This window comes from Nipponia nippon, unplaced genomic scaffold (assembly GCF_047370975.1).
Source record: "Nipponia nippon isolate SJK-2023a ecotype South Korea unplaced genomic scaffold, ASM4737097v1 scaffold_1, whole genome shotgun sequence".
Taxonomy (NCBI): domain Eukaryota; kingdom Metazoa; phylum Chordata; class Aves; order Pelecaniformes; family Threskiornithidae; genus Nipponia; species Nipponia nippon.
In genome coordinates, this window is record NW_028262290.1 from 10,505,450 (window position 1) to 10,517,512 (window position 12,063).

A 12,063-nucleotide genomic window follows, 5' to 3' on the forward strand; every position below is an offset into this window, starting at 1 on the left:
TTTTTGACATGAGAGCAGGTTGCTCAAGGCTGTGTCCAGTCACATATTGAGTGTCTCCATGAATCCACCTCTCTGGGCTCCCATTTCTTTGACCACTCTCACTGGTAAACTCTTTTTTCTTCCTAATATCCATAAGTCCAATTTCTTGGTACCCTTGAAGTAAGTGGTGTCCATTGCCACGTTTTGGCGATCAGGGTTGCTGTCCCTATAAATACTTCGAAAAGAATCAGGTACTGTTACACGCTGGCTTATATATTGGTGACAAACTTGCCGAGACTGTCATCCCAGTGAACACGATATGGCCCTTTCTTTTTAGAAATGTTTTTTTTTCTAGCCTCTCTTTAAACTCATACGGCAGGTTTTATATAGTTTTTTTGAGTTCTTGCAGCAGTTGACTATAAAGTTGAAAGTAGACCTACCTTGTAGCTCTGTCTGGTACAGAATCCATAAAAAATACGGTACATCTCTATGAGTGAGTGATCACTGTAGAGCCTGAAGATTAGGAAATGATGCCTGTCCAAACTTCTGAACCTAGATGACTGAAATGGAGAGCGCAAATAATTTTAACAGAAAATGCAAATGTAAAACTTCAACTTCATTAAATTACAATTGTTATGATATGGTATCATCTTTTGAAAGACACACCAATGACGCGATAGGGTACCACTGCAAAGGAAGTCAACACTTCCTTGATTTAAAATGATATAGGTGAAAATTTGAGATGAGCTCAATCAAAGCACTTTGATAAGGACTACTATCAGCGTTTTCATATCCTTTACTTAAGCCTCAAACCAATGTGGATGATCAATGCTTATACATTTGCCACTAGGTAAGTCTAGGAGACAAAGCCATATACAAGTATCAACACAGACATTTTTTAAAATCAGGCATCTGATAGTAGCTATACAATTTCTTTCATGGAAATTATGCAAAGTTTTCCTTTTTTGGTATAAATAACCATAAATATAGCACGGAAGTGTTGTTGCAGTAGGTGATATCCAAAGTGAGTGTTGTTGCTTTCGTAGTAAAATGTCAGGCCACCTTTTTGGCTGGTATTATATGATACTAAAGCAATGATGAATACAGTAGGAAATTATTCCTTCTAGTCAAAATGTGTTGCTTTCATCATGCGTCGTAACTTTTCTCTCCTGTCCCCCTTCATCTGCTTTAATATAGAGTTGTTTGGTTTAGGGGGTTGGGGTTTTTTTGTTGTGTTGGTTTGGTTTTGTTTTTAAGGTAGATTTCAGTCAAGTTTTCTTATGGAACTTAACAGTAGAATCGATGCATGACACGGAGAAAAAACTATTTGAAAAGCTGTTTTCAGTTTCCTTCCATAAAAACTGCAAAATACGTGGGTTTAAAACTTCTCATCTTTACTAAATTGTAAATATTTACAATAATTTATTTTTTATTAGTTTTAGTTTGAATGTCTATATTTAGACATTTATTCTATACACTGTATAGACATACATGCTCACTCGCTCTCTTTAAGAGTTTACAGGTACTAGTCCTGAGACTCGGTGGTTTTTTTGTATGGAGTTCAACTGTATATGTGAATAATGGGCACTAAAGAGAATTTTCATTGCAGCCACATCAGTGGGTTGATAGGTTGTTTTGCAGAATGCATATTTTCTTATATTTAATATTTTTTTGTTTAGGTCCAAAAAGCAATCACTTTATTTCACCTGAATTACTTAATCTATAAATTGACACCTAATAGCTGTTGGATTAAGCGCTCCTGGCCTCCAGGAGGAGCAATGAAATGAGACCTCAGTGAAAGAGGGTTAAGTAAAGATGTATTACCTTGCATGTGTCAAAGACTGGGAGGACATATGGACAGTGATCGGGGCTGAGTGAACATGTGGTCGTTACACAATTACAGTTCCGATATGTGCCTAAGTTCTTTAATATTAAGATGAGATTGTGAAAAACCATTGTTATGCTCTTTTGTTTTAGTGGCACTAAGAAAAATAGAAACCAGTCATCATCTTTCAATAGATAAATCCCATCAGCACACAGAAATCTTTCAGAAGCCCTCACTGTCCATCGATATACCACAGAAACCACAACCTGGAGACTTGCCCCCAAAGCCTCTGCCTCTGGAATTAACTCAGAAACCTCAAGTGGGAGATCTACCCCCAAAGCCTGGAGAACTACCCCCAAAGCCTCAGCTAGGAGACTTGCCACCAAAACCACAACTTGGAGACTTACCTCCAAAGCCGCAAATGAAGGACCTTCCTCCAAAACCTCAGCTAGGAGAGCTGTTGGCTAAAACTCAAGGTGGAGAAGCATCACCGAAGCCTCAGCCCTCAGAGGCAAATCAAAAATCTCACTCCTTAGATCTTTCTCCAAACGTACAATCTAGAGACACCGTCCAAAGGCAAGCATCTGAAGAGTCTAATGACATAACACATACCCTGCCAGAAACCCCTGTGCCACTTCCCAGGAAAATAAATATGGTAGGTATTATTCCAGCTAGTTGAGAGTATCCACGGAAGGCTTTGAAGTTACTGTAGGACTACCTGTGCAAAAAAAATAACCTGCCCTTGAGCTATGCGCACAAAGCAACATAATGTTATGGGCTAGGGTGGGGAATGAGATGCTCTTTTTGTACTCCCAAGCAGTTTCAGCAAATGCTGGGGGTTTACAAGGCCTCTTGCATGCTGAAACAAGTACTAGTACCATAAACAGATAGCCTTGGGAGCGTGGCAGTGTGTTTAGATTTATGAGGGAACTTGGGCATTTTTATCTGTGCCAGTCATAATTCTGAATTAATTGGTGGTTTTCTCTGCTGTCTTTGCTCGCTGCTTTGTATGCCTTAGATTAGGAGAATATTTATATATTTGATTTTTGTAAGCTGTACGAAGGGATGTTTAGCACCTATTGTTAGTAGATAAAAAATTTAAAGTAAAGTCATCTGTGACAAACTAGTAAATGTTCCTGTTGTGAGTATTTAATGTCAATGTACTTAAGTGGTTAACAAAGGTTCAGATAGATTACTGAAGTGACAGAATTGACATTGCTGGATGTTGTGTAGTAGCAGAGCTGGAACTATAACTCAATTCCAAGTCTCCTTGTTCAGCCCCCAATTCATCTTGCTGTTCGTCTTGCTAACCAGTGCAATTTCTGTCCAACAGAGGATTCTTCGTGCATATGTATATTGAAATCATTTTATGAAACTCCAGAGGTCTCTTAAGATTTTCGTCATTAAGAATACATCAAAAAGGAGATAGTTTTGCTTGTCAAATTGGCTATGCAAAGCACTTATGTGAAAGGAAATAAGGCTTCCGTTCTTGTAGCGAAAGCAGAGTTTCTCCCTTCTTGTGCTTGCCTGAGGAAGAACACTCCTTCTCTGGAGCCATCACCCTGCTTGGCTTCTGTCATGGTCTTGTCTGTAAGCTCCTGTCTGACCTGAGAACGACAGGGTTGTTGCTTGGGCTTCCTGAGTGTACTGGAGATTAAATAAAATAGTACAGGGACCTGATCAAAAGGTGTCTGCAATTATGATTTGTTTACTTACGTACTTTTAAATATAAGCAGGCAAATGATGCTGGACATTTTTAGCTATTTGTCACTTTATTAAAGAAGGAAAGAAAGCAAACAGTGGATTAGTTGGTTGTTTTGGTTTGTTTTCTTTTTTTAACTCTCAGTTTATACAGAAAAATTCTGAGGAAAAATTAAGTGCTCTCCAAATTCAGCCATTTTCACATGTGCAGTAAATTAAGTAGTTCCACTGTTTTGCAGTGACCAAAATTATGCTGTATCTGTGATAATTACTTTCCAGTTCCCTACACACTATTCCATGCACACCAGTATCTTTTCTTGTCCACTGCACTCTTTTTTGCTTGAGTAATAATGTGCAAGAGTTCCTCTTAAATGTATCTTGCCTCCATTTTCATCCTCTGCCTGTGCCCTCTCCGCACAAACTGGTGAAATGCTACATCACAGCGCAACAGCAGGACCTGTGGCAGCAGCCACTAGGACTTGTGGGTACTTCACTCTTGGTTTTGACTATTTAGCCACTAAAGAGATGAGCACAAATTTTTTTTATTGGAAGTTTTAGAAAATCAGTTGTTCCAGAATTATTAGGTAAAAAATACCAATGCTGTAAATATATAAGGACTTGATATTTTTAGAGAAATGAAACTTGCTCTGAGTGCTTCTAAAATCACACTGAACACTTGAGTGTTCTTTTGTGTGTGTTTTCTATAAAGAAGACAAAATATTTCTTTAAAAAAAAAAAAAGTTGAATGTAAATAAGAACATGGAGGGATTATTAATGACGACAGCAGCTGATTATTATTCAGTCTTAAGCATAAAAGTCTCTTCTTAATAAGTACTAATATTGGATACAAGGAGTTGGAGGTGGGGAGGGTGAAATTTGGTTTATAGTCACAAATTACATGTCCTGAAATTGCTTCTATTTCTCTACACACCAGTGGCCCAAACTGTGTTCTAGAAAATATGTACTCTCTTCAGATCCATCCTTTTTCAAATGTTCCCAAGATTAAATACACCTCGGGCTTGAAATTCTCCTTTTTACCGCTCTCCTGAGAGAAAGGAATAGAATATTAAAATGTCACCTGTGGTACTAATCAGAAGGAACCAGGGGCAATTACCATCGTTTTTCATGTGTTCTTACAAACTGAGTTGCATACAGTTCTCTAAGTTCAGTGGAATTTAACTTTCTTTAGTTTCTTTATTGAATGAGACAATTTTTTATCTGGCAGAAGTAGCTGCTTCCCTTCATCACCGGGGTATTGATTGGAAGTGTTCTTCGTTTGTAAACGTTCTCTGGAGTTGAAAGCTGGGACTGGCCCCAAATACCCATTAATACTGAATTCCAATCCCTAGTGATAGTTGAGATTTTTGTTCAAATTATATGAATTTGTTTTAAAAAGAGAGAAAATGTTCTTTGAAGTAACTTCTTGCTGCAGCAAACCCTTGCGGTAAAAAACCCCTTTGATCTCATATGAACTTCACTGCAGGTATTTCTGTTCATTTGTCTTGAGTATGAGGGTTTTATAGTCTTATGTGGTTAACTGCTTTGTCCTGTAGATCCCTCTATAATTGCTATTTTTCTGTATCTTGAGTTTAGCGTGAGTGCTCTTTGCTCTGTGTCTGTTCTGCAGGGAATTTTTTTTGGCCAAAACATGGAGGTATTTCAAGTGGGTAGGTAACAGCAAAGGGAAGGCTCCCTAGGAAATTTCCTCTGTGAAGTTACTCTTGGCTCAAGTTCCTCTAAACCTGCTGACTTTTCCTTTGTAGCCCTTCTGCTTCTCATCTCCTTGTGCCCTTCTTGGTTTTTTGCATTCTTATTATCTGACTACTTCTGTTCAAAGAAGGAACTATAGTTTTTGAAGAATTGTGGGTATGAAAATACAGGAATATAAAGTAGCAGGAGTGTTTTGCTGTGAATATTGCTTCCTTACTTATTATTTGGAAATAATTTCAAGCATTTTCACTGCCGTGAGAAACATATGTTTGGGGAGGAGTCTATGGCTCAGGCTTTTTCATATGAATTAGCAGTATGCAGCAAAGTCTGACCTAGAAAATACTTGGACGCAGAATGGTAGAGCCATGAGAGCATCTATTGTGAATTATCATCACAAAATAGTACTGCCGTCTGAAATTAAGAGTCTTTTAGTAAGAAGTTGCTAAATATACATACTGGATGAAAAATCATTCCAAAAATAACTTCCAGTCCTATAAGCAGATCTGAAATCAAAGGATGCTGTATTTTTGCACTAGATCCAAACCCCAAACTGTAAGGAATACTGGGATTTCAATGCAGCATTTTCCTCAGCCCTTGCTTCTCTTGTAACATTCAGAGGAGATTGAATTTCACTTTCTGTTCACAGTGGCTTTTTTAATGAAGTATATATTAAAGGAGAAGGAGGGTGTCTGTGGGCTGGAACAATGTAAAGATCTTATTTAAACTTTCCTTACTGGAGGAAGCGTGGTTACTTAAGCTGTGCACTACACATTAAAGTCTCTTGGGAGTTCTAAATCTTAAGAAAAAGAAAACCTATACCTATGTAGGTAACTTTTTTTTTTTTTAATATCCTTGTTGAAGCAGAGTTTTTTGATTTTATGTCCCTGATTGCAGGGAAAGCAATTTGGTGGTCTTCACCTTCTTGTAAAATAAAACGTAACTAAAAGGCAAAATTCATATCATATATGTTTTTGTTGTTCCTCATGTCCTTCATCTAAACCCTCATTGTATTTTTAGGGGAAAAACAAAGTTAGGCGAGTGAAGACCATTTATGACTGTCAGGCAGATAATGATGATGAGCTCACGTTTGTTGAAGGAGAAGTAATTATTGTAACCGGTGAAGAGGACCAAGAGTGGTGGGTATGTATCTTTTCATTTTATAGTTTCACATAACTTCTTTATGACTTTTAAAGGAAAGCTTCTTTTTCCAAATTTGAGGGGTTTGTTGTTATTTTGGTTTGTGGGTGGTGTTTTTCTGTTACGTTGGGGTTTGGGAGTTTTTTGTCTGAGCGAACATCCAGCCCTTAAACTCGTATTGGAGAGGACCCCCTTTCTCTGGCAGGGTCTGTCTCTTCCTGGGAGTCTGCTAGAACCATCCCCACTGGCTTTGGCTTTACTGCTGGCTCATAACACCACATATTTACATATGTCGCTCTTTGTAATGCACACTAGCCTTTCATTAAATGAAGAGGTGGTGATTTTTACTCCATTTAGCATGCTTACACTCTTCATGAAAAAATGAGATACGTAATTATCTTCAGTTCACCAGAAATGTTACGTTATAGCTACAGGGGTTGCTGGAAGTCTGAAAAACTATTTATAATTAGTGCTGTAAGCTGATGGTTTTCCTCCTTAAATGAGAGGTAGTTAACATTTTCTTTCCCTTCTTCCCTCCCGTGCCATTGGTTTGTATCATAGTCCCCCCTGCTCTGGACTGCATATTGTTCTTTGGTTCCCGAGTGCTAACATCAGGTTTTCCGCAAGCCCACTTGAAGGCTCCAGCCCTCCCTTAACCCTCTACCCTTGCCTCCAAAGCCCTGCTGCGTCATAGCTCCCTGCCTAAGAATTACTGCTGGGGAAAATGAGACAGATTTCATTTTGATTAAAACAAATCCTCATCACAATGTTGCCTGTGATTTCCCAATCTAAGCGTAGCGCAACCTTTGCTGTTTTGGTTCTAGCTACACAGTTTCCTCTCGCTCGTCATTTAAATGTGTAAGAGTTTCAACTGAAAAGATGGTATCAAAAGAGCAATGCCCAGTGAAAAGCTGCTCTCTTAACTCTGTCATCCAGGCCCTGATTATAGTTGCATTAGTTGCTGAATCTGTTCTGTAAAGTGGCTTTTTAAGATCCCTGGGTACGTGCCCGGCAAGTTCCATGAAGTGCTCCAGTCTGAGTGTTTCTGAGAAGGGAAATGAGGGCTGTTGACTCATATGCTTCAAAAATTTGGCTCTACAAGAGGAAATGGCCAGCCCTGCATGTTTCCCCTTCCCATTTTGCTAGCTTGTGGAAGAGGAAGGAGGTACACCATTATTCTGAAAGCAGTGAGCAGCGCTGTAGCAGGATGGGAAGAGAGTTACGCGGTCAGTCAAGACTGCTACTCCAGTGCTACCAGTTTGGCAGTTGTTTATAATTATGCATTTTAAACATGTAAAGTTCACAGAGAAGGTGCCATTATTTTTTTTTTTTTTAGAAGTTGCTTGGCTATTTCTTTATAAATGATTATTATGCAAAACATGTAAGAAGTTGTACATGAAGGATACTTAATCAGACAACACTGTGATTTGTTATAAACACTAGTATGCACATAGATCATTAGGAATCCCACCAATTCATTGAGAAAATAGCTGGGCTTTTATCACTTCAAGTGAAGCGTGCAGATTATCATAAGTAATTTCACAACTGTAACAGACATTTCCCTTAAGTGAGATGTTTAGGATTTATTCAGTTAACTAAGATGAATGGTTTTCAGAGATGTATATCTTGTTACTGAAAGCTAGTCTATCAGACAAAAGAAAATCAGGCTTCTGTTTTGGTGAGATTCTTGAAATTCAGTGGTGTACGTAGGTTTTCAAATAAAATTGTAGTTTTGTTCCCTTTAGATTTAGTTGGCTTAATTTGTCTTATTTATAAGGTGCTTGTACAGTTTTATTTTGTTCCTTTACACAAATTCAAATGTTAACGAAGGTCTGCTTTAAACTGTCAAAGAACTTGCAAAGTCTCTGGAGGATCCATGCAGTTCTGCTGCTTTTGAATGAAGTAAATGCAGTCTACGAACGCCATGTGTATGCACGCCCACACATATATATGTATGTTTTTCTCCTGTGTTGCAGATTGGCCACATCGAAGGACAGCCAGAGAGGAAGGGGGTCTTTCCAGTGTCCTTTGTGCACATTCTGTCAGACTAGTAAAAACAAACAAACAAACAAAAAATCCTAAACTTGAGCATTGCACATTCTTCATGCAAGACGGGCTTTTTAGCAAAAGCGAACGCTGCTGCCTCCCTGTAATCCTGTGCACAATTGTATATATAGCTGCTGTTACAAATTAAGAATTCATTTAAGTCTCGCCTCATGAGGTTGAATTATATGTATTGTAAATATACTGTGTTATTCTGCCTTTGCCAGTATTATGGTAGCCTTGGAACCTGGCACGCCTTATTGGGTTCGTTGAAGCCATCCTCGGCATCTAGCACTTACATCTCCGTCTATGCTGTTCAAAATACATATGAACTGCCGGCTTTCCAAACATAGGTGGTCTCCGTCAACCATGTAACTGTACAGAAATGACTGTTCCTAATAACTTGGTATTCTCAATATACAATTAGCAGAAAGTTAGAATGAGTGAATGGTTTTGGACAATTTAAAAATGAGTCTGCAGTTTATAAGTGTATGCAGTTTACAGCTATGAAACCCACTTCGGTATTTATTTAATATAGTGCTCAGTTAAGTGTAATTATGAAGACAAATATTCACTGACTTTACAGATAACAGTAATGTTTTATGGTGTGCATACAGCATTTCATGTTTATATTATGTGGACCTATGCCAAACTGTGATTGCAGTTCCCCTGTGATATTACCTCACTATAAAAAGTTACAAATTTATTTCATTCGAAAACTTATTTTAATGAAAATTAGTCATATTGTTCTTTAGTAGATATATGTGAAATTTGCTGGTTTCTTTCACTGAATTCTTAGTAACCGAGGACTTCTAGAAAATGTTAACTGTTGACATTATGCATGCATTTAGACGCTTACTTGAAACCTGCCTTTGTACAAAAGTAGTACTGTAGTCATATAGCTACATTTGAAGAAAAGAACATTTTAACTTAATTGCTATTCAGATTAATGTGAGCTTGCAACAGTATTTGTTTATAGCTAAATTGGCTCTTTGAAAAATGATTTTGTGGGGGTTTTTTTCCTCTGTCTTCAACCTTGCTAAAAGTTAGTTACCTAAAATAAAATTTCTTAAGTGGCGATATAAGGATAAATTTAAATTATTGTTAATTGCTCTAAAAAGTGGAAGTTAAGATGACCTCTCATGCATTTGATCAGACTGTTAATGACAGAACTCAGATCACAAGTATCAGGCTGGTTTTAGCAGAGTTCACTGAACTGTAACTGTAATAGTCTTAATTCAAAGCACCAAGTAAGAGACGTACTGTTATAAAGCTAATTTCTACGAAAATCTTTGGAAGGCTGCATTTGGCCTGAGGTTTCTTGAAAGTTGGTATAAAGTTGCATTGCCAGAAAACCTTCAATATTTTACTGAAATCTTTCATTTCCTATGTCACTTTCAACATCATTTTGTAACTTTGAAACATAATGCCATTGTGTTTTTCCCATAGTTTGTCTGTAGCAGGTTCCAGGACTTTCATACGTAGTTTTGTATTACGTGCTTTAAATGTTATTTTGGCTTCAGTACCTAGTACTGCTGTTTCAAAGCAGATTGCCTTGGCTGCATGGGAAGATTTTCATTTCAAAAAAACACATCTCAGACTTTCTGAGGGCTTTCATTTTTAATTCAGTTTTACAAGACTGTAGTCAGTGAATATTTAATTCTGTTTGTGGTTAATACAGAAACAAGTATCAGTCTAAACCCCACATGGAAAAAAATGAAAAACATTTATCAACTGTTAATGGTTTTATCATTTATAACAAAAGTTTATTAAAAAAAAATTACGCAATGAGTGAGCGAGCCTGCTGGCATCTAATCCTTCAGTATTACCAGCTCCAGTATTTCAGACTTTATTCTGGTTTTTATGGAAAGGAAGTCAGGATTAGCATTTATTTAGCATTCCATTTTATCCATTACTACAATGTTTTAAGTTGCATTAAAGAACAAAACCTATTCACTTTTGTGGTCAATTGTATTTTTAAGTGATCTTGAAATAAACTGATAAAAGCAAATCATATAAAGAAAACCTAGGCATGTAAAATTATGTAGAGTCAAATGTCTATTCTTTTCTACGCTCTTTAAAATAGTATACATATGCATTTTATAAAATTAAATGAGTTCCATAGGGAACAATAGTTCTGTTTATTCTGGCTTATTGTGGGTCATAAGAAACCTGAAAATGTATGATATTGATTGAGTTTAAGTACAGTATTATATTTGAACTCAATGAGCCACTGTCTGCAATTTTGTACATGACATAGTATTTGGAAAGTCTAAATCTTTATGGAAACTTAGCTGATAAGGGGTTGGGGGGAGGGGCAGGGGAAGGTGCCCCCAGAGGGGGAAGTATGCTCTGCAGATGATGTCTTATTTACTGTTGAACGACAGTTGCTATTTATTTTTTTATTACATAGTACATCAACGTGTACAGAAATCAGATCTGGTCATGCCACTAGTTAAAATCTTGACTTCTCATTGAATGTTAAGGTAAAACATCAGTACACATGTCTATTCACATGTATTTAATGTGACAGTTTTTGAGTACTGTATGTGTTAATTTCTACTTTTTTAATATTTAAAATTGCTTTTAAATAAATGTATTCAGTTGATCCCAGATATCTGAACAAGGCCCTTTTGTCAACTGGAATATCTTCTAGGGAGAGAGTCTGGATTCCAAGCAGGTAGAACTAAAACACTTGAAATGTTTTCTCTTTCATATAAAGCACCCCTTATATAATGCAAATAAATGTGTATCTCTCTAACAGCTGTTAAATATGGATGCAATTGCCTTTATCTGGAAGACTTTACTCACTAAAGTTAGCATCAAAACACTTATTTTGTCCATGAGTTTCGATTGCTTTCTCTCTGGCTTCAGCAGGCTCTACAGAAAGCCAGCCCGGTGTGTCTTGTTTTCTACAGCTGGCCCTTCGGGTTGAAAAGAGCTGCTAGTTTGGGGCTTTTAAATTTACATGGGCAAAATATATGGGGCGAGGGGTGTGTGAAAGATGGACGTAGGGCAGGGGAAGCAGTCTGCTCAGTTTCTACCTTATTACAATATTTCAGATAACAGCATTCAGAGATCGGTTGATTCCAATATCCTCAGTTCTCTGTCCTGCTTGTATTACTTGTTCTTCAGTGACATGTATTGATTTCCTTTCGCAAGTCAAAATTGAGGTGGATATCTCATATACTGGTTGGAGCAGAAGAGACCAAGACAAACACATGCCCAGAGGAACTCCGCTGTTGTTCAGTTTCAGTCTGCTTACCCTTTTCCTGAAGCAAACTTCAAGCTCATAGTTGAACAGAGACTGATTGGTAACCAAAACCAGTGAAAGTGGTGCAAGTCTGAAATACCAGTCAGTGAAACTCAGAAATTCTAGACCAGTAACTCGCCTATGCCAAAAAACCAGAATATGACAGAGAAGCAAACATCCCTAAGTAAATAAAGTTCAGCTTCAGGCCTTAAATTCTTACAGACAACTTATCAACTTAGCCTTCAGTTTAAAGCTGTTGGGGTGCTTTTATGAGACACTTTAGCCCTTCTAAAACACAGCTGGAGGCTTTTCAGATGGATGCAGAATGCACACAGGACTGTAAGATGTTTTCATCTATATAGCTGCAAGCCAAAAATGTTCTTATCTAATACAGACTAACTATTTCAAGTTGTCT

At 37.5% G+C, this 12,063-nt stretch overlaps 1 protein-coding gene across 5 annotated transcripts in view; it reads left to right on the plus strand.

The window, feature by feature from the left end:
* Positions 1-11,022, plus strand: part of ASAP1 (ArfGAP with SH3 domain, ankyrin repeat and PH domain 1) — a 182,080-nt gene extending 171,058 nt beyond the window's left edge. For all 5 annotated transcript variants that reach the window (XM_087745946.1, XM_087745974.1, XM_087745965.1 and 2 more), the window contains 3 exons: positions 1,957-2,459; positions 6,233-6,355; positions 8,329-11,022. In XM_087745946.1, the coding sequence (XP_087602072.1) occupies positions 1,957-2,459; positions 6,233-6,355; positions 8,329-8,403 (701 nt within the window). In that variant the 3' untranslated portion in view covers positions 8,404-11,022. The remainder of the gene's footprint in view (positions 1-1,956; positions 2,460-6,232; positions 6,356-8,328) is intronic.
* Positions 11,023-12,063: the final 1,041 nt, after the last annotated feature.